This window comes from Hemitrygon akajei, chromosome 10 (assembly GCF_048418815.1).
Source record: "Hemitrygon akajei chromosome 10, sHemAka1.3, whole genome shotgun sequence".
Taxonomy (NCBI): Eukaryota; Metazoa; Chordata; class Chondrichthyes; order Myliobatiformes; family Dasyatidae; genus Hemitrygon; species Hemitrygon akajei.
The window spans coordinates 116,984,779-117,008,187 of record NC_133133.1 but is presented as its reverse complement, the minus strand read 5'-3'; the positions used below and the strand labels follow the sequence as shown (position 1 = coordinate 117,008,187).

The 23,409-nt window shown below is 45.1% G+C and overlaps 1 protein-coding gene across 3 annotated transcripts in view; it reads right to left on the bottom strand.

The window, feature by feature from the left end:
- Positions 1–877: 877 nt before the first annotated feature.
- rassf3 (Ras association domain family member 3) overlaps positions 878–23,409 on the bottom strand; it is a 247,356-nt gene continuing 224,824 nt past the window's right edge. For all 3 annotated transcript variants that reach the window (XM_073058804.1, XM_073058805.1, XM_073058806.1), the window contains 4 exons: positions 22,326–22,433; positions 16,612–16,882; positions 11,425–11,540; positions 878–7,586 (listed from right to left, as the gene is read on the bottom strand). In XM_073058804.1, coding sequence (XP_072914905.1) covers positions 7,437–7,586; positions 11,425–11,540; positions 16,612–16,882; positions 22,326–22,433 — 645 coding nt within the window. In that variant the 3' untranslated portion in view covers positions 878–7,436. The remainder of the gene's footprint in view (positions 7,587–11,424; positions 11,541–16,611; positions 16,883–22,325; positions 22,434–23,409) is intronic.

Sequence of the window (23,409 nt, the reverse complement as noted above, 5' to 3'; positions counted from 1 at the left end):
GCTTCAAGTTCCTGGGTGTCAAGATATCTGAGGATCTAACCTGGTCCCAGCATATCAATGTATTTATAAAGAAGGCAAGACAGTGGCTATATTTCATTAGGAGTTTGAAGAGATTTGGCATGTCAACAAATACACTCAAAAACGTCTATAGTTGTACCATGGAGAGAATTCTGACAGGCTGCATCACTGTCTGGTATGGAGGGAGCTACTGCACAGGACCGAAAGAAGCTGCAGAAGGTTGTAAATCTAGTCATAAGCTGGTGGAACTCAGCAGGTTGGGCAGCATCCGTTGAAACAAGCAGTCAACGTTTCGGACCGAGACCCTTCGTCAGGTCTGAAGGAGGAGGGGGCAGGGGCCCTATAAAAAAGGTGCCAGGTATAAAACCAATCAGAGGAGAGATCAAGGGGTGGGAGGGGATAGGCAGGAGAGGTGAAGAAGGAATGTAAGGGGAAAGCACTATGGGTAGTAGAAGAAGACAGAATCATGAGAGAGGTGATAGGCAGCTGGAAGAGAAGACAGAGTGAAAGTGGGATGGGGGAAGGGAGAGGGAGGGAATTACCGGAAGTTGGGGAATTCGATGTTCATACCAAGGGGCTGGAAGTGGCTCTACTACCATGCTGGATAAATGGACCATAACTTCCCAACTCTCAGGTAATCCCTCGCTTGATGTGTCGGGGGCGGGGGAAAAATTATAACTGTAAAACACAACTCCTTATTTTTCAAAGCTGATGCAGTGGCCTCATCTAGACTACAATGTATTGAAATCACTGCATATACACACACACACTGCATATATATATATATATATATATATATATATACATATACACACACACACTCACTGCATATATACACACTGCATAAATACACAGAGGATTTCCATCAATTTGATCTTTATTAAAATATGCCACAGCTTACAAAAGCCATTTTATTCAAATTCAATATCTTAAAAAGTAAAGAGAATAAATCCTCTTTAATAAAAAATAAATTTCCACTTGCAGTCAATATTCAATATAAATACCGTAACACTCAGTCCTATACACTGCTTAAATTTGTGCTTTTTCACACATGCAAATCCACGATTAAAAGTCCAATGACCATTACTTTTTTTGTACCCTTGCATATGCAGACAAAGCAGTGATGGTGATTTAAATGATACAGAATACAGCTCATGTCTTCGACTGGGAGGATCAGCAGTACATGATCAGTGTTTGATTACATCAGTGGAGTCTTGGTCACAGTTTCCACCGCAGCTGGGAGTTACAGTAAAAACACAACTCCAAACTTGACCAGCTCCCCTGGAGTAGAACCAGTAGTGTGTCACGTGACGCACGTGCGCCACCGATGTTCTCTGACTGATGTTCCCAGAGCAGCGTGCAAACAGTTCAAGTAAAGGGTTAATAAGAAAATACCATTCACAGTAAAAGAATATGAACCCATTACTACTCTCCTGCTCAATCAGTTCAGAGCAAGAGGGCAGACATCCCAACAAATAGAATAAGACTTTTTGCACAATGTCTACATGAACCAGAACAGCTCAGTATGAGACCTTGGTACAGTTTTTTTTAAAATTAAGAATACAAAATGGAAAACACACCTGTTAAATTAAACGTCAAGTTTCAATTCTTTTTCTGCTCTTTAGCAACAATTCCCTGATGTGCTAAAAGCCCTAATTTTATTCTTTGGTACGAGCCATCACACAGTAAAAAGGCAACTCGGTGAGCAGCAACAGCTCTTCCCTCCATCTTCATTTTATTCTCTACCCTGCGATCACCGTGTGGCTCCACAACAGACCCCTGGGTCACCAAACAGGCTTGAAGACACAGTGTTCACCTGTTGCCCACCAACCCCTCCAGCTAAACCTCGAACAAAAGCAACTCCATTTGGATACAAAAAAAGTGTTGAAAAAAGTGGAGATCTGCTGCACGAAAGAACGGGTCATCTCACAGGGTAGAGGTTTCAGTGATGCAGAGAAGATCTTCAATAAAGGCTGATCTTCCACACCCCCAACTGTCCTTCTGCTTGTTCCAGCTACAGAGGCACTTGTTATCTTTCTCTGGGGGGCTGGTATACAAGGAGCATCTCCCCATTCTACCGCAAACCCCACCCCTACCCAACAAGACTGAAATAGACAAATTTAGAAAAGAATCTTTGGAAGTTTGTCTCCCTCCCTCTTCCCCCACTAATCCATTGATAACCAAGTTCTCAATTCACAGCAACTAATCATTCTTTGGAAAGGTTCCAAAATTAATACAGTAGCCACACATTAAATAATAATTGAACAGCAGCAAGGGGAAGGAGCAAATTATCTTTGGTCCTAAACTCCTTCCAGAAAACTTGTGGCAAAGACTGGATCATTCGGATTGAAGAGGGTGAGTTTCCATATTGAATAGTGTCATTCACAACCCCTGGAAGCTCCAAGGCACTTTACAACCAGTCAAGTGAAGCAGTATACCCAAACACACCACAGGGCCCAGTAGACCCGAACACACCACAGGGCCTGGTATACCCGAACACACCACAGGGCCCGGTATACCCGAACACACCACAGGGCCCAGTATACCCAAACACACCACAGGGCCCAGTAGACCCGAACACACCACAGGGCCCGGTATACCCGAACACACCACAGGGCCCGGTATACCCGAACACACCATAGGGCCCGGTATACCCGAACACACCACAGGGCCCAGTATACCCAAACACACCACAGGGCCCAGTATACCCAAACACACCACAGGGCCCAGTATACCCAAACACACCACAGGGCCCAGTAAACCCAAACACACCACAGGGCCCAGTATACCCAAACACACCACAGGGCCCAGTATACCCAAACACACCACAGGGCCCAGTAAACCCAAACACACCACAGGGCCCAGTATACCCAAACACAACACAGGGCCCCTGGGTGAGAATTCTGTAGTACAAGGCAAGTCCATTGAAAGCGTAAATCCCCGTTTAAAAATACACAACACGCAAGGAATCTTCCATATCCACTCCCATCCCATTCATTGGTTCAGATGATACATTGCCACCATGTCCATATCTGAAGTCTCTGTCTCAGTTAGGTGACCAGACCAGAATCAGGGCTGGATATTAGGACCCTGCTCCACTTGGTTGAGAGAGTTTTGGTCTCTAACGAGTGCAAGGCACACAAGAGATGCCAGAGTTCTGATGGACTGGACAGCTTGCTGTGAAAGGGATGGAGGCCGAGGCATTCAACAGAACACACATTTTAATTGTGCATGTGCATGGCTGTTGAGGGAAGGGGAGGTGGTCAAAGTTGGGACCATCAGTTATTTCATGTGCTTGCCTTTTCAGTAATGCACCTTTCTCCTCACCACGGACAGAGCCACCACAAATCCAATAAACATTCACCCTGATCACATTTGAGCATTTTAATCATCTACTCTGGTTCAGTGTGGTTTAAGAGCTTTTGCAAAGCTAAGTGTCAGGTGATTACACAAACCCTGGACTTGGTGCCAGAAGCTCTGGGACAGTTCATGAGTAAAACACTCAGGCAAAACAATACCCACAAGCCAATCAGAGGAAGCGACTCCCAGGAGCTGGGACCAATCAGAGGAGGTGACTCCCAGGACACAGTGGAACTGGCTGTAATCCAGACATTTAAATTCAATGGACCATTTCTTTTTGGGATATAAAAAGGATCATGACTTTGTAAATGTGGGACAAGACAATCTTGGATCAGGCTTCTGACAATCTCCCCCAGGCGTGTTCCTTGCCCAGTTCCAAGTCTTGTGTAGCTTAATTAATAACTAGCATGACTATTCTGATTGGTTAACATCTTCTTATCCTTTTAACTTTGAATTACCATGGGTGGTTAAAGCCTGATCTTTAGGTTGCCAAAACTTACAAGTCACACTGCATTTCTGTGCACCTTTCACATCCCAATTTTAAAGCCCAAAATCTCCCAGAATAAAGTTTTTTGGAACGTCCCATTGCAGGATGTCAAAAATCATTCTATGATGAATGGACCACTTGTGATGTGAGTTCACTGCTGTAAAGTAGGAAGTATGGCAGATAAATTAACACATAGTAAGATCCCACAATTGTCAGGAATGGTACCCTGTGTAGGTCCAATTGGCCAAGGAGAGTGGAGAGAGCCAAGCTCCGACAGAGACCAAAGCCAAGAGTCATTGTCCCAGAGAAGAGTCTAGTGGAGGGCTTTGGGCAGAGGCCCTCCTCTGGGATAAGAAGAACAGCGAAGACTTTGCTGCAGGACTGGGCTTGGTAGAATGGATCATCCATTACGATAGAGGAATACAAGAGTAGACCCAATGATAGTTGACATACACATCAAGAATAGAAGGCAAAGCATACACCAGGTGACATGTAGCCAGGAGATTTGCGAGGAACAGCCAGAGAATGCTTGGGAAGAGATGCTCTCCAATTAACTGGGGTCGCTGGGTGTGCCCAACTGCCCTCACAATCAGCAAGCTTTCAGACCAATGAAGAGGACCATTACAGTGGCCAAGAAGAAAGGTGTGAATGGAAACCAACTGAACCAGACGAGATCAAAGAGACACTTAAAAGGGATGGAGGAGAAAGGGATCAAGTTCTAGATAGAGGGAAGGGGGATGTGGTCCGGGAAAATACCATTTCCTGTGTCGGTTTCAGAGACTCATAGTGTCAAATGATTGTACTAATTCCCAGGACCACAAACCCGGAATTATTGAAAGGCATCAATAACTAATGGCTAATTCCCATCAGCCCAGTGCTTAGTCCCAGCAAAGAGGCTGAGTGAGATGGTTAACATCAGACCCATACAGATAGGGTTTGCAGAATAAACACCAGGAAGACAATGAATACATGACAATCCTGTGGAACATGGAGAGACAAGGCAAACCCATAAACTGAACCTCAATGAAGATAATCTGCTGTCCAAGGTGCTTGAGGATGAATCTACTAGAAGATCCGGAGACACCAGAGAGAGCAGATGCAAGAAACAATCTGCTGGAAGAACTCAGCGGGTCGAGCAGCATCTGCTGGGATGGAAGGAACTATCAACGATTTGTGTTGGGACTAAAGAGTGGAGAGCAGAGAGCACGAGAGGTAGAAGGTGAGACGGGGAAGCAAAGCAGGAGATATCTTGGATTACGGGCAGATCAAGCCAGGTGGGGGAGGGTGACGGCGGAGACTTGTCTATTAACCCAGCCACAGTTAGAGGTCAGAAAGGGGGAAAGACTAACCCAATCAAAACCAAGTCATTATACTGGGAGCTTTTACACTTTAAAACAAAACCAACACCTAATAACAGGAAAATCAAGATGACCAAATTTATAAATTGTAACAAAATGCCTCAATATCTGGCCAACATAATGCACATGCTTGTGATCTTCTCTGTAAGCAACTTCTGAGAGTCGCATTCCTTCACCCCTGGCTCTTGCTTATTCCCTGCCACCCACCATGGCGAGTTATCTATGTCTGTCTCTCTCTTTCTCCCACTCCCTCTCTCCCCCCCATCTTTTTCCTCTCCATCTCTCTCTTCCCCTTCTCCCCAAACCCTTCTCACTCTTTCTCATTTCCATCTCACTTTCTCACCTATTCTCCCTCTCACTCTCTCTCTCCCTGTCTCTCTCCCTCTCTTCACTTTCTCTCCCTCTCTCTCACTTTCTTCTTTCTCTCTCTCAAAATCAATTCAAGCACAATGCGGCTCATCTTTTTTCCCATTTTTCTTCAATGGCCCCTGGGTCAGCTTGCCAATAGGGAAAAATGCTAAGTCTGTGGGCTCTGGTCTTCTTCATGACATATGAAGCCACTTGGCCCATTGAGTCAATGCCATTTCCCAGCAGAACAATTCCATCAGCTCTATCACCCCTCATCTGATTTTCCCTGTCATGCGTTTTATTCTCTCCCCATGTCCATCAACTCCCCTCTTGTTGTTCCTGCCACTCACTCACACTGCGGGCAATTCACAGCAGCCAATTACTGGCACAGGGTTGGGAATGCTGGGAGGATACTGGAGGACACAGGGGAAACCCACACAGGCACAGGGAGTACATGCATACTCCACACAGACAGTGGTGAGATTTGGCAACAAACTTGGGGTGTGAGAACTCTCAGATGAAGAGCCCAAGGGCCTGTTTTATTCTCCATGTGGACAACAGCTGCTGGACTGGACAATCACCTGTTCTTGCTCCGAGTAATGAGCAGTCTGCCTGGGTGATGCTACGTCTGCACATAAGGACCCCAAAACCGTGGTTGGAAGGGTGAAAAACACCAAAGACCAAGAGGCCCTTCCCGGAGCCAATGTCAAGTTCTCACCGCGCCAATCTGAGCCAACTACCATCAGCCAATCAGCAGCCGCAGGCATAAGAACGTGGCCCTCAAGAGTGCAATTCATGCACTGCTGAAGCCTGCTTTAAAGCTTTTCTGACCTGCCACATCACACAAACAGAACTCCTTCCTCCAAACCTAAACTTCTTTCCATCTTAGTCCCAGTGCAACAAGGTGCCGACATGCCCAGGAGACGCGAGGGGATGGAATCTGAGGCAATGCAGCAGGTCAGGGAGCATCCATGGAGGGAAATGGACATCCAATCTTTTGGGAGATACATTTCCTTCCAAAGACACTGCCTGATGATCTGAGTTCCTCCAGTGTTGTGTGCACTGCTTACATAACAACCAATCCATAGCTACTATTCAGCAAAGTAAAATAAGTTTTACTCTGATTTGTGAGCTCTTCAATATATTTTCTCCATGACCCCCAGAGCACTTTCTTTACACAGTATTTAACCCGCCCACTTCCCTTGACCCACCTCTCACCTCCCCACCCTTGGTGCTACGTAATGTCTCACACATTCCAACCCTGCAATTTCTTCCTATCCTGCCGGAAAGCTTTTAAATAATGTTTACACATAAATTAGTATCCTTTAACATATGTATTACAACAATAAAAATCATTTGGCACTGCATATATACGGGAGGTTGGGGAACAGATGGTTCAGAAGGGTATTCCTTTGCCATTCTCAGTTTGAAGGGAAGGCCGAAGGGTTTTCACATTGACCACGGTCATCGCGTGGCTACTCAGTGTCTACACAAGCAGGACAACGAAGCCACATATTGTAAGGCATCAGCCTGTGAAGGCTGGGGTGTTAGAACTGCCGCCATAAATGCATTATACACGAGGTAAGCGCAGGGAGATCTCACCACCACTACAGTGCATCCGAGCAGCTCGTTAATAAATAACCTTCACGATTGTCCAACAAACTTGGCAGCTGTGCAAGCGAAGATACAAGATGGAGGCAAAGCCTGGCCTGCCTTAGCTCAATGGGTTCAGTGCTTCAGGTACGTTCTGTTTCCGGTGCTGAAACAGAACTCTTCAGCTTTGAAGGTTGGCTATACTCGCCGTGTCCCCTGTCCCGAAGCACGCCCGCACGGAGACTGTGCGTCGCTCTGCATCTTTCCGGGGGTTAATCCGGCTTCCCTGTGGCGTTCAGCGCAGCCTCCAGCTTGGCTCTGTAGGTCACGTAGCGCCTTTTCAGCAGCTTGAACTGTTCCTCTTCCTCTTTGTCCAGGATCCGCAGGAAGTTTTGCAGTTCTGGGAGACTGAAGGCTTCCCACTAGGGAACAAATAATCAGAAATTAAAGCACAGGGCAAAGGAAACCGAAACAAACCAGGACCTCCGAACTAGGGATCAACACAAGTACATTCAACAAGCTCAAGTTATGGCCTTAAACCCACTAACACACGCTTGTTGAATGTGCCTGTGTTCATTCCTTGTTTGGGGTCCAAGTTCAAAGTTAATTTATATCAAAGTATGAATATGTTACTATAGAATTCATATTCATTTTCTTGGAGGCATTCAATAGGTTCATTTAATGTCAGAGAAATGTATACAATATATATCCTGAAATATACATTCAGAGTAAAACAAAGAAATAGAAAAGAATTCATTTAAAAACTACACACAAAGACTGACAACCAATGTGCAAAAGACAAACTGCAAACAAATTAATAAATAATACTGAGACATGAGTTGTAGAGTCCTTGAAACTGAGTCTATAGATTGTGCAATCAGTTCAGAATTGAGGTGAGTGAAGTTATCCACATTGGTTCAGGGTAATAACTGTTCCTGATCGTGATGGTGTGGGACCCAAGGCTCCTGTACTCCTTCCTGATGGCAGCAATGAGAAGAGAACATGGCCTCTCTGGGGTTCATAATTTTATCGTTTAAGCCAGGACAAACGTGTGCCCAAAACCCAGAATCAATGCTGGTCCATACAACAGGCTTGCTGTAGGTTATGACCTCTCATGTCAAGATCTCTGAAGACCTAACCTGGTCCCAACATATTGATGCAGCTATGAAGAAGGCAAGTGTCTATACATCATTAGGAGTTTGAAGAGATTTGGTATGTCAACAACACTCAAAAACTTCTGTAGATGTACCATGGAGAGCATTCTGACAGGCTGCATCACTGTCTGGTATGGGAGGGCTACTACACAGACTGAAAGAAGCTGCGGAAGGTTGCAAATCTAGTCAGCTCCATCTTGGGCACTAGCCTACAAAGTACCCAGGGAGCGGTGTCTCAGAAAGGCAGTGTCCATTATTAAGGACCCCCAGCACCCAGGGCATGCCCTTTTCTCACTGTTACCATCAGGTCAGAGATACAGAAGCCTGAAAGCACACACTCAGCGATTCAGGAACAGCTTCTTCCCATTGCCATCTGATTCCTAAATGGACATTGAACCCTTGGACACTACTTCACTTTTTTACTATATATTTATGTTGTTGCATGATTTCTAATCTATTCAATATACGTATACTGTAATTGGTTTACGGTTTTTTTTCTTCTAGATTATGTATTGCATTGAACTGCTGCTGCTAGGTTAACTAATTTCACAACACATGGCGGTGATAATAAATCTGAACCTGATATCTTATTGACCACCTGCACCAGAATTGGAACCAGAATTAGTTTATTGCTGTCTCATGTCACACTCATTTTCTCTCTAACTGCTACTGTTCTCCTTTGCACTCTTGTAACAAAATGACAGGCGAAACAAAGTTTTTTCACTGTGCTTCACTACACATGACAACAATAAACCAATCTAATTTACCAATTTCCAGCCCTTGATTCAGTGCTAACTTTCAGCAGTGGAACTAATGAATGTCTCTGCTCTGGATCATGATAAGACCATAATAAGACTATAAGATATAGGAGCCGAATTAGGTCATTTGGCCTGTTCAGTCTGCTCTGCTATTTCATCATGGCTGATCCAATTTTCACCTCAGCCCCATTTTCCTGCCTTCTCCCCATATCCCTTCATGCCCTGACCAATCAAGAATCTATCAACCTCTACCTTAAATATACATAAAGACTTGGCCTCCACAACTGTCAGTGGCAAAGAATTCCACAGATTCACCACTCTCTGGCTAAAGAAATTCCTCATCTCTGTTCTAAAGGGACACCCCTCTAATCTGATGCTGTGCCCTCTGGTCTTAGACTCTCCCACCGTAGGGAACATCTTCTTCACATCCACTCTATCAAAGCCTTTCACCATTCGATAGGTTTCAATGAGGTCACCCCTAATTCTTCTGAATTCTAGTGAATACAGGCCCAGAGCCATCAAACACTCTTCATTTGACAAGCCATTGTATCCTGGAATCATTTTTGTGAACAGTGACAGACAATAAAGAAATACAGTCAGAGTTGATTGTGGGCTTCTCCTTGATTCTGAAGAAATGAGACAAGGACATTAACTGGTCGTGCCTGCTTTGGGCAGGAGATACAGAAGCCTTTAATCCACACAACCAGGGTCAGGAAATGATATTACCACACAACAATCAGGCCCTTGAACACCGCGGTGTAGGTAACCCCAGTCGCCACTACCCCGAGCTGATTCTACTACCTATGACTCAATTTCAATTTGCAGCTCGTGTTTTCAGTCACCACTTGCACTGTGCCTTTCCTGTTGTACAATGCTGTTTGTCACTCCTTCATTGTGTATAGTTTTCACAAAACTCTATTGTATTTCTTTTCCCCTGTAAATGCCTGCAAGAAAATGAATCTCAAGGTAGTAAATGGCAACATATACATACTTTGATAATAAATTTACTTGGAACTTTGAACTTCAAATGGAAAAATCCCCAAGCAGCAGGTCTGTGAATATAGAACAGCACAGTACAGGCTTTTCTACCCACGATGTGCCAACCTTTTAATCTACTTCCCTCACACATAGCCTTCGGTTTCTCTAAGAGTCCTTTAAATATCCCTAATGTATCTGTATCTACCACCACCCTCGGCAGAGTTTTCCATACACGTACAACTCTGTGTAAGAACCCTTAAAATGATGCTCTTGTGTTAGCCTGGGATACCATCTCTGGTACTGAAATGTTCACTCTGTCTACGTCTCTTTATCATCCTGTATACCTCTATCAAGTCACTTCTCATCCTCCTTCAGTCCAAAGAGAAAAGCCCTAACTCACTCAGCCTAAGACATGCTCTCTAATCCAGGCAGCATCCTGGTAAATCTTTGCTGCACCTTCTCTAAAGCTGACAGCATGAACAGCAATTTCTCTAAATTCTGGTAATTTCTCTCTCCCCTTCTCTCTTTCTCCATTTCCCACTCACTTCTTCTCTTCTCCCCTGTCCATCACCTCCCTCTGGTGCCCCTCCATCTTCCCTTTATCCCATTGTCCACTCTCCTCCTATCAGATTCCTTCTTCTTCAACCCTTTACCACCTATCACCTCCCAGCTTCTCACTTCATCCTCCTTCCTCCTTTCCCCCTCCCCAACTCCTTCTTCTCACTTGGCTTCACCTATCATCTGTCAGTTTGTCTCCTTCCCCTCCTCCCACCACCTTATTCTGGCTTCTGTCCCCTGCTTTTCCAGTCCTGGTGAAAGATCTCTGCTCAAAGCGTCAACTGTTTATTCATTTCCATAGTCCTGCAGAGTCCCTCCAACACTTTGTGTATGTGTTGCTCTGGATTTCCGTCATCTGCAGAACCTCTTGTGACTAAAGCTTCTACATTCTTCCTATAATAAGGTGACCAGGACTGAACACATACTATGAGTGGGAGTACATTCACCCAAGAGACTACATTCTGGTGAACAATTAAAGGATCAGTCAAGTTTTAACAGAAAGCTGACCCTGAAATGTCCAATCAACTTGTTCATTTCCTGGAACAAATCAAAGATTCAACTTCCTGTTTGCAATAGAAACAGATTCACTCAGTGGGTCAGGCAGCATCTATGGAGAGAGAAACAGTGGGTGTTTTCGAGTGGCAGAGGTGGGAGAGATGGGTAGAACGAAGGGAACATCTGCATTAGGGTAAGGCAAAGTGCGCTAGGATTGTGTTAGGCAGCCTTGTCTATAGATTGTAACTGCAATCTTTTCACACTGGCACACTCCTTTGCCTCCAGTTCCACATTAAGATGGGGGAAAGGCCACTTACCAATACTTCCCCAGTCTCGTACTCCCGCAGCACGAAGCTCAAAGCGTCCATGCTAGGTCCTGCCAACAGCCGCAGGTACAGGGGATGCTCGCCATCTGTCAGCTTGCTCGAGTAGACTGCAGAGAGAGAGGAGATGATTATACGGTGCACATGTCCAGCATCACAGCTGGAGCAGTCTTCCTACCGCTATTCCTCAACACCAGCTTGGCTGGCATTCAGACCTCAACACTGCAACGGCACTTCAGGTCAGACAGTGAACACCATCCCGCTTTCGATTATTTGCGCTACTTATTTCTGTATCTTTTAAGAGTAATTTTTATGTCTTGCACTGTACTGCTGCCGTAAAACAAATTTCATGATGTCGTGGGGCAAGGGGTCAAAGGGTGCACATGGGCCAAAGGGGTATTGTTTGTTCAATGTCAGTGTTATTAACCTTGATTCCGATAGTCAATAAAACAACCTCCTCTGCTTGTGCAGCACCTTTCATATGACAAAGCTGTCTTTAAGCATTTCCTAGCAGCATTACTGAATGTGTTGTAAACACAAAGCACACTTCCTGATGAAGGGTCTCGGCCCGAATCGTTGACCACTCGTTTCCACGGATGCTGCCCGCTCCAGCTTGTTTGCACGTGTTGCACTGAATGTGTCGTGTAAGGAGATAACAGGCAGATTTAGAGGAGCAGCTTCAAGGAAAGAGAGGTGGTGAATGAGGTGAGAGAAGTTGAGCCATCAGGCCTGGGGGCACAAACACCAACACACCAGGCAACGTGTGAGAGACCAGGGTTAGAAGCGCCTGAAATTCTGAGGGTTCTGGGTTATTACAGGGACACTGGGACAGAAAGTGGAGCTGGCCGTTCTCCCTGCCCTGCCAGATTATGGGCCAAGAGATTCTGCAGATGTTGACGATCTTGAGCAATGCACGACAAAATGCAAGTCAGGCAGCATCAATGGAGAGGCGTAAGCAGCCAGCAACCGGGCTGAGACTCTCCGTCGGGACTGAAATAGAAAGCCAGGATAAGGGAGAGAGATAATGAGTACAGACTGGTGAGACCAGGTGAGGGAGATGGGATGATGGGGAGGGGATAGGTAGAAGAGGTAAGAATCTGATAGGAGAGGACAGTGGACCATAAGAGAACGAGAAGGGGCATCAGAGGGAGGAAATAGGCAGGTGAGAAGAGGAGGAGGGGTGAGAGGGTAAACTGAATGGGGAATGGAAAAAGAGAGGGGGGTGAGAAATTACTGGAAGGTAGAGATATTGATGTTCATGCCATCAGGTTGAAGGCTACACAGGTGGAATATGAGGTGTTGCCCCTCCACCCTGGTAGAATACGGGTGCTGTGGGTATTGCTCCGAAAGTCAGTATCACTCATCACCACCTTGAGCGGCGTGCAAAGGGGCGCCGGTGAAAAATGTGCATTTGTTTTGGGGGATTATGAGGTTCATGTTGCACATGTTCCTGGATTCTGGTTACTCTTTTTGTTGCTGTTTTTGAGGAGTTTAATCGGGACGATTGATGTGGACTGGGACGCTTCGGCAAAGACTGGCTAGCGACACTGAACTGAACTGAACACTCCTGGCTTGATGTTTGAGATTCCACGTGTTGCTCACTTGCCATCTGTGCAATTTGTTCTCTTTTTTTGCACACTGGGTATTTGATGTTTTCTTGAACGGGTTCCATGGAGTTTCTTTGTCTCGTGGCTACCTGTGGGAGGATGAACTTCAAGAGTCGTATTCTGTCTACAAACTACAAATAAATGTAGTTTGACTTTGAATCTTTGAAACCATTTAGTTCTTCAAACTCACTGAGCTCACTGAGTAATCCCATCAATCACAAACCTCCACTTATTTCCTTTTAATTATTCTCCTTCAGAGTTCCAGTAACCTCCCCCGATTCACTAACCAGGTGGTAATTTACAGTGGCTACTTAACCAACGTGTTTTTACAATAGCTGTTCCATTGTCACCATTACAGAGACTAGCTTTTTAATTCAAAATGTAATTACCATATTTAAAATCCATAGCTGCTCTGGTGTGACGTAAACCAATGCAGACGACTGCGTACTAACCCAGTAATTTAGCCACCACACCACACCTCCTCGACACACGAGTTTGAACATGTGCTTTACACCAAACTGGTGGGTTGCAGTTAGAAATTTTATGTGTTCTAATTCATTACAAGTAAGACTCTTGGCTCCCTTCCGTAACAGTTTAAAAAGGGAACAATTTAGAAAATAAGTCTCCCTTTTCCAAAGCCCAGGAGTCGTTCCTTTACCAGGAAGTGAACCATACATCACTGATTAGCAGCTAAACACCATTGTGTTTTGTCTTGAATGGTAGCATTCAAAGTGCTAAAAGTTACTTAATTTGTTTTTGAAAGACCCCTTTATTTTCCATGTTTGTACCTGAAGGCATCTTTTCTTAAAAGTAAGAAAGACACTGGCACTAACACACACAGTGTGCTGGAGGAACACAACACGTCAGGAAGCATCGATGGAGGAAAATAATGTTGACTGTTTATTTTCCTCTGAACTGATTCACTTTCAAGGATGCTTTACAACTTGTTCTCAGTATTATTTTTTTATTTACACAATTTGTCTTCTTCTGCACATCGTTTCTATATGAAGTTATTTTCATACATTCTATTGTACATTCATATTTTCCTGTAAATGCCTGCAAGAAAATGAATCTCAAGCTAGTAATGGTACTTTGATAATGAGTTCCTCCATCATTTTGAGTGTGTGGTTGCTGAAGGTTTCCAGCATCTACAGAATCTCTTGTGTCCCTGTGTGCACTCCATTCAACTAAACCCTGAAGAGACTGCACCCCCAGTAAATCAGCCGTCCTTTCTGCGTGATTTCTGTCTCAGGCGGCAGGGGATGAAATGGTGTGAATGTAGAACACAGGTCACCCATGATCCTCCTGAATGGAAGGGCAGGCCTCAGGGGGACTGGGGCCCTGCTCCTGATCTTATCTGAGAACAGAAGGGTCTCGGCCTGAAACTTCTACTCTTTGTACACTTCCATGGGTGCTGCCCGACCTGCTGAGATCCTCCAGCATTTTGCGTTGCAAAGGACCCCATTGCCTTGCTTTCAAATTGAAGGGAGATCATCCAAGTACCTTATCCTCCATCTAACCAACCACCAGGCAATGAGCCAGTGCAGCTTGCTATGCAAAAATTGGACGACATGTTTCTTATACACTGAAATAAGCTTCTATTGGCAGTTATGGCACTAGAACACCGTACTGCCAAACTACTTATACCAACAATGCCAAATTAAACTGATCCCTTCTGCCTACATGTGGTCCATATCCCTCCATTCATGTACCTATATAAGAGCCTCTCAAATACCTATCTTATCTGCCTCCACCACGATGAGGTCACCTCCATCCACTCTCTGGATAAGAAAAGGTGTCCTGCATATCTCCTTTCAAATATTCCCCCTCTCAACTTACTGTCGGGGTCCGGTCCGGAGCCCAACAGTAAGTCTTGCTCCAGTCCGCGGACTCCGGGCCTTGCAGCCAGCCCTCCTGTCACACGGAGCCATTGGATCATCTTGGCTTAAGGAGGGGCCTATTAGGGGGCAGGTGTTTATAAGGGGCTCGGGGACTGAGCCTAGTTGTGGGGTCATCCTGCTCTGAAGCCGGTTTAACCCGCTCTGTACCTGGACCACTGGCTCTGAATCCTGTCTGTATCCTGTTCTGCCCTGGTTGCCGCCCTGCTTGAAATCCTGTTCTGCCCTGGTTGCCCCCTGCTCGGAATCCTGTTCTGCCCTGGTTGGAATCCTGTTCTACCCTGGTTGGAATCCTGTTCTACCCTGGTTGCTCCCTGCTCGGAATCCTGTTCTACCCTGGTTGGAATCCTGTTCTACCCTGGTCGCTGCCCTGCTTGAAATCCTGTTCTGCCCTGCTCGGAATCCTGTTCTATCCCGGTTGCCGGCCTGTTCTGTAGATGTTCTATCCGGTTGGTCTTGTTCCCCTGCTTCTCTCCAGTGCGCTGGTCCCGCTGTTCCGCCTTATTCGCCTTGCCCGCACTGTTGGTTGCCTTTACCAATGTAACCGGTGTATCACGATAGTCCTGCTGCTCACCCTGGACCCAGCTTCCTTCTCATCCCTTGCCTCCGTTGGGCAGGTCCAACCGGACTGCCGCTGCCCGGCGGGGTTTCTGCCCCTACCTACCCGTTGTCTCCGTTGGGCAGCTCCGGCTGGACTGCCGCTGCCCGGCGGGGGTTTCTGCCCTTTCCACCTATTGCTCCCTAAGGGTTGTGCCCTGCACCTGCCCAGGTGTCTGCGACTGGCCCAGGCCTCCGTGTTTTCCTCCTGGGAGGTGGCCCTGCCCGGGATCCATGTGGCCCACCATGAGGAATCCTCCTGCCTCATCCGACCTCCGGGATCCACCCGCCTCGCCTGACCTCCGGGATCTAGCCCCACCTGCCTTACCCCATGCATGCCATGGCATTCCCATCCTGTCCTACCCCTAGTACTTCAGTGTCCGCGTCCTGCATTTGGGTCCAATCCTGCCCCCGTTCCTGACACTTACACTCACAGCCACTTTATTAGGTAACTCCTGTGCCTGATGAAGATGTCACTGAGTGTAGCTTGTGGTCTTCTGCTGTTGCAGCCCATTCACTTCAAGCTTCGATGTCTTGTGCATTCAGAGATCTACCTCTGCACACCACTGTCGTAACTTGAGTTGCTGTCACCTTCCTGTCAGCTTCACCAGCCTGGCCATTCTCCTCTGACCTCTCTTCAGTAACAAAGTGTTTCACCCGCAGAACTGTATGTTTGTTGTTTTTATTGCACCATTCTCTGTAAACTCTAGGGACTGGTGCGTGTGAAAATCCCAGGAGATCAGCAGCTTTTGAGATACTCAAACCACCCCATCTGGCACCAATAATCATTCCACAGTCAAAGTCACTTGGATCACATTTCTTCCCCATTCAGATGTTTGGTCTGAACAACTGTTGTTTTTATGTTTTTTTGCATTGAGTTGCTGCCTCATGATTGGCTGATTAGATATTTGCATTAACAAGCCAGTGAGTGTAAATGTAAACTTTCTAATATTAGAAACTTTGACTCTGGGAAAAAGATACCAGCCAGCTACTATCACTTATACTTGGAAGTTATGGCGCTTTTTCAAAGGAAGAGCTTTCGAACGTGTTACCTGCGCATAAAATCCTACACGCCTTACCTTGATCCCCGACGAGATACTGCTTGAAAAGTGCAAACTTCGCAGGGTTGTCGATCACCGTGAACTTCTTCAGCAGAGCCTCTATGACGTCCTTCACCGTGTTGCTGCTGCTGATGTGCAGGGTGTTGGAGGTGTTCTTCGGCAAGTAGAAGGCCGTCTCGTTGCTGCTGTTGTACACTTGCCTGCCCTGAGCTGGCCTGGCTCGTATGGTGATGGGTCTCTGAAGGTCCATCTGAACCTTGATGAAACCAGTGTATACTTCATTCGAGTTCTACACAGGAAAAACATTGCAGAGGTCAGGAAAATAACATCTTTGTACATAGGGCATCGTTACCAAGAGAGAGGACAATATCTGAAATCACCGGAGAAGAGTACTGATAGATACAAAGCAGCTTCTTTATTCGACAAAACAAGGTACAGCAGGCATCTTATGGAGACACTTTCAGTAGAAAGATCTCGCTGGCCCAACGTGGGACTTGAATTTTTATGTGCTAAACATCAAAGGACAATTCCATATTTATAGTGCTTTCTTTGAAACTACACACAAATTTCACACCTCCATTTTCACACGCACACTAGACATCCAAATAAATTTTAATCATCATTCTCTGGTCTGGGATTCATGGCTTTTAGGAACTCATTGTTCAGAGCTGCAACTCCAGATTAATCCACAATACGTATTCAGATGTGAAGACTGGTAGCCAAAGTCATTTGCTAAACATAAATGTACTAAACCCTAACATTGCTCTAACTGTACCTACAGTCAGAATCAGGTTTAATATCACTGTCATAAGTCATGAACTTTGTTGTTTTGCAGCAGCAGTAGTGCATATAATAACAACAACAACAACAACGCAGGTGGAGATACACCAAAGGAAGTGTAAGGCGCACCTTCCCTCCGCTTGCCTGCCGGTACCACTGCTGTAGAAAAATTTGCCAAGAACGATCTTACACTCGATGACCTCTTTATTAAGCACAAGAGCTACCAAAGGAGGTGTAAGGCGCACCTTCTTTCACCTTGCCAGGAGACACCTAATAAAGTGGCCGTGAGGGTAAGCATACACTCAGCTTACGCTCTATGTTGACAAATACCCGAGCTATATAAAATGAGCCTAAGACTTTTGCACAGTCCTGAATATATTTAAATATTATTGATCTTACAAAACACAAACACTGATCCAACATGCATGGAAAATTATGGAGGGGGTAAGACCATCAGACAAACTCCCAAAAAATATGAGCAGTCATATGAGCAACATTAAAAAGCCATAAGTATGTGGAAAGTGGAGGTTTAGACGTGTATGCATCAAGTGCAAGCGAATGGGACTACAGTCGGCCCTCCTTATCCGCGAGGGATTGGTTCCAGGACCCCTCACGGATACCAAAAAACACGGATGCTCAAGTCCCTTATTCAACCTGTCTCACTTAGGACCCAGCGGAACCCCAGACCTTAATTAATCTGTCTCAATGCAGTGGACACTAGGACCTGGCGGTAGAGCTCTGAATCCGCAGTGTTTCTGTTCACGAAAATAATCACGATCACGAGTGAAAATAAAGTGGAAATAATAAAGCGATCGGAAAGAGGTGAAATGCCATTGGTCATTGGAAAAGCGTTAGGCTACAGTCGGTCAACGATCAGAACAATTTTAAAGGATAAAGTGAGAAAGGCTCTGCCCCGATGAAAGCTACAATTATTACTGAGCAACACAGTGGTTTAATTATTGGGTTTTGGGGTTTTGATCCTCCACATCAACCTGGCACAGATGGAGAGCGCGCTCGTGAGCGATCTGTCACTGGATCAAACTTGGGAACTTCCATTCCTGAGCCCGGCACTGAAACATATGTTCTTTAAGTGTTTTATATGCATAGAAAGGTAAAATAGATACTAAGACAAACGTTTGACTAACTGACGCTAAATAATACCGGATGTACCTGTTCCGACTTACTTAGTAAGAGAACTTCCGATTTTTTTAAAATCCCGATCCATGATAAGCTACACACATCCTCCCGTATACTTTAAATCATCTCTAGATTACTTATAATACCTAATACAATGTAAAGGCTATGTAAAATGGTTTTTATACTGCATTGTTTAGGGAATAATGACAAAAAAAAGTCTGTACATGCTCGAACAACAAGTGCTGGAAGAGCACTTCCCGGTTTTCGCGATTCGTGGTTTGTTGAATTCGTGCATGCGGAACTCGCGGATAAGGAAGGCCGACTAGTTCACTGGGAGACAGTGTCGGTATCGACAAGTTAGGCCGAAGGACCCATTTCCCCACTGCAAGATTCTATGTTTGACTCAATCGTAATGATACAAAGATTGGTGGAGGGGCAGGTAGTGTTGAAGAAACAGGTAGGTTGCAGAAGGACTTAGACAGATTAGGAGAATGGGCAATAAGTGGCAAATGAAATACAACGTTGGAAAATGCATGGTCATGCACTTTGGTAGTAGAAACAAATGTGCAGACTATTTTCTAAATGGGGAGAAAATCCAAAAATCAGAGATGCAAAGGGAGTTGGGAGTTCTTGTGCAGAACATCCTAAAGGTTAACTTGCGGGTAGTATTGATGGTGAGGAAGGCAAATGTAATGTTAGCATTCATTTCAAGAGGTCTAGAATACAAGAGCAGGGGTGTGATGCTGAGGCTTTATAAGGCACTGGTGAGGCCTCACCTTGAGTATTGTGAACAGTTTTGGGCCCCTCATCTTAGAAAAGATGTGCTGGCATTGAAGAAGGTTCAGAGGAGGTTCACAAAGATGATTCCAGGAATGAAAGGGTTATAATACGAGGAATGTTTAATAGCTCTGGGTCTGTACTCGCTGTAATTTACAAGGATGAGGGGGGATCTCACTGAAACCTTTTGAATGTTGAAAGGCCTAGACAGAGTAGATGTGGAAAGGATGTTTCCCATGGTGGGGGAGTCTAGGACAAGAGAGACAGCCTCAGGATAGAGGGGCATCCATTTAAAGGACAGATGCGGAGAAATTTCTTTAGTCAGAGGGTGGTGGATTTGTGGAATTTGTTGCCACATGCAGCTGTGGAGGCCAGGTCATTGGGTGTATTTAAAGCAGAGATTGATAGGTTCTTGATTGGACACGGCATCAAAGGTTACAGGGAGAAGGCCAGAGAGTGGGGCTGAGGAGAGGGGGAAAAAAAAGGATCAGCCATGATTGAAGAAAAGATTTGACTCAATGGGCCAAATGGCCTAATTCTGCTCCTATATCTATGGTCAATCATTGCACCCAAATTTCTTTGTTCTTTTCTCCCTCGTGTATGGAAATGACCTCTCTTTAAATACATTCCTGCCACTTACAATCATGGAAAGAGGTCCACTGAATCAACTAGTGGATTCCCAAGCCTAGCAAGCATAGAACAGTAGAGCACAGTATGATGTTGTACTTACTCAAACATCAGTTTAACCTTTTCCTCCCACATTGCCCCCCATTTGTCTTTCAACCCATGTGCCTGTCTGTTTTATTTACTTAGAGATGCAACATGGAATAGGCCCCCCACACCTTCGAGCACACCACACAGCAACCCCCAATTTAACCATAGCCCAATCATGGGAGAATTTACAATGATTTATTAACCTATTAATAGCTATGTCTTTGGACTGTGGCTGGAAACCGAAGAACCCAGAGGACGAGGAGAACGTACAGACTCCTTACAGATGACGACAGAACTGAAATCAGAACTCCAATGACATGAGCTGCAATAGCATCTGCCACAGTACCATGACACCCGTAAGAATCTCTTAAATGCCCCTGATGTATCTGCCTTTTACCACCACCCCAGCTGTGCATTCCACGCACCCACCACTCTCTGCGTAAAAAACAAGCCACTGCATTGGAAAGGCGTGCAGAGTTAACGGGATAAAAAACCTGCTGGAAATCTGAAACAAGCAGCAGAAAATGTTGAGAAACTCTCAGCACGTCGGGCAGCATCTGTAGAAAATGAAACAATTACTGTTTCCGGTCAAAGGCTATTCGATGGTACTGGGATAAACTTTAAAGTGTTCTGAGGATTGGTAGATTAAGGAAAGCAGGTAAAATAATTATGGATCTCTCCCATCCCAACACTCTCCCACCAGGCGGAAGGTACAGAAGTGTGAGAACACATACCACCAGGCTCAAAGAGAGCTTCTCTCCTGCTGCTATCAGCCTCCAGTGAACCTCTCACACAATAAAACATGAACTTTGATCTCCCAATCTACCTCAACATAGCTCTCGCACTTTATTGGAAATGGCAACATTATATTCTGCTTTGTATTATTTTTACCACCTCCACTTATTTATGTATGATCTGTCTGGCTGGCATGCAAGTCTACAGCTTCTCAGTATCATAAACCAACACCAACAAGAGTAGGCAAAAAATGAGTCAAACAGGTTGATGGGGCCTTAAGAAGGATGATCCTTTGTCTATTGACCGATGCAGCAAAAGCATCAAATTGCTGCCGGCAAAACAAATTTTACCACATATGACAGTGATAATGCAGTATATAAACTTTATTCTAATTCTGAAAAGAATCCAGTTCAGACATGAATGTGCATCCAGTCAGTTACTGCCATTTTAATCCAGGCCGTCGCCCTCAGTAACACACACACGCACGCACACCCACACCCCCCCCCCCCCCCCCGAGGACTTTTCACCAATAGATTCTGCAGATTTTGCAAATCCAGAGCAAACACACAAAATGTTGGAGGAACTCAGCAGGTCAGGCAGCATCTCTGGAAAACAGTCAACGCTTCAGGCCGAGACCTGGTCATTCACACCGAGTTTTTTCTCACAAGCGGTTCCCTATATAAAGAAAGAATACGAGTGCATTGGAAGCAGTTTAAGAGAAATTTACAAGACTGACACCGGGAATGGGTGAAGAAAGGACGGACTCCTCAGAGCTGCACTGGGAGTCCTGTTCAAGGGTCTTGGCTTGAAATGTTTATCATCGCCATAGATACAGCCTGATCCGCTGAGTTCCTCCAGCATTTTGTGTGTGAAACTTTCAGCAAGTCAGGAAACATCTATGGGGGTAAATAAACAGTCCACTTTTCAAAGGTCAATAAACGTATTGTCAATGTACATATGTCACCATGTACAACCCCGAGATTCATTTTCTTGCAGGCCTATTCAATGAATTCAATAACCGTAACAGAATCAATGGAAGACCTGGGTGTAAAAAACAAACTGCAAATACAAAGAGATATTAATAGACAAACAAACAAACAAACAAACAAGCAATGAATATCGAGAACATGAGATGAAAAGTCCTCACTGAGTCCACAGGTTATGAGAACATTTTAATGATGGGGCAAGTGAAGTTGAGTGAAGTTATCCTCACTGGTTCAAAAGCCTGATGTCTGAGGGGTAATAACTGTTTGTGAACCTAGTGGTGTGGGCCCTGAGTCTCCTGTACCTCCTTCCTGATGTCAGCAGTAAGACTGGGACCCTTGATCAGGACTCCCAGTGCAGCTCTGAGGGAGTCCAACCCGTCTGCTAAACTGTTTCCAATGCATTCACATCCCTTCCTTTAATGAGGAGCTGATGTTGAGAACAAACTAGGTGCAAATGACTCTAACATCCTTTGAAAGCAGTAACTGGTTGCTCTTTGCAATACAATGGAACACTCTCTACAAGTGCAAATCTTCCTTTTGAAACTCAGTGGCCACCTGTGGGGAAATCTAAAATCATCATCAAACCTTTTGATGTTCACTTACCAAGTTCATTTTTAACCTGTCGGTAACCGAGGAGTTATAAGCTTTGATCTTCTGTCCGAGTTCTTCCTGGGTGAGGATCTTTGGGGGTTCCCGTTCCTTTCCGGCATCCTGTAACAAGAAACATTGTACATCTATAAACTTCTGTATGAAAAATCTGCTCCCTCCCTCAAAAATCCTTTAAATACCTCCTTTCTCACCTTAAACCTCTGCCATCTAGCTTTAGACTCCCTTAAACCCTGGGGGTGGGGTAGGTAGAGCTCCATTTGCCCTATCTATGTCCTTCATTTTATAAGCCTGCCTAAGGTCACCTCTCAGTCTCCTGCACTTCAGTAAAAACAACCCCAACGTATCTGATGTCTGTAACTAAAGCTCTTCACTCCAGGCAACATCCTGATGATCCTCCATGATCTGACTCCAAGATGGAATCAGATTCAGAATCATCACAGTCTGGCAGTACTGTGTGCAACAGCCTTAGGCACGTAAGTATACCTAGGGTGCTCAAGACTTTGCACAGTACCGTATTCGTCAACGTGGAGCGGACAGCGAGTTGGTAAATCTGGCCGGAGCACGGAACGTCGGGAATGCTGAGGGTGTGGGACAGATGACGGGAGTGTCAGGCTGGGGGTAGCCCAGGTGCAGACTCACCCAGCCCTGAGCCACCAGGCAAGGTCATTTGATTCCAAACAATTGGTTTATTGATCATACAGAATGTCTCTCTGGTGCTCCCCTCTCCCTTCCCATTTTCCCTGCCCTCTTCCCACTCTTTGTCTGCAATAGAGACCCATATCAGAATCAGGTTTATCATCACTCACATATATCATGAAATTTGTTTTTTCTTGTGGCAGCAGTACAGTGCAATACATAAAATTACTCCAAACAGTGTAATACATAAAATTACTACAGTACTGTGCTAAAGTCTAAGGCACCCTAGCTGTATATACGTACACAGTACCAAAAATGACATGAAATCTGTTGCTGCCTGCAAAAGACATAAAATTACTCTAAATTATTAAATAAGTAAATAAATAAATAGTGCGAATAAATGGAATGGTTCATGGACCGTTCTGAAATCTGATGATGGTAG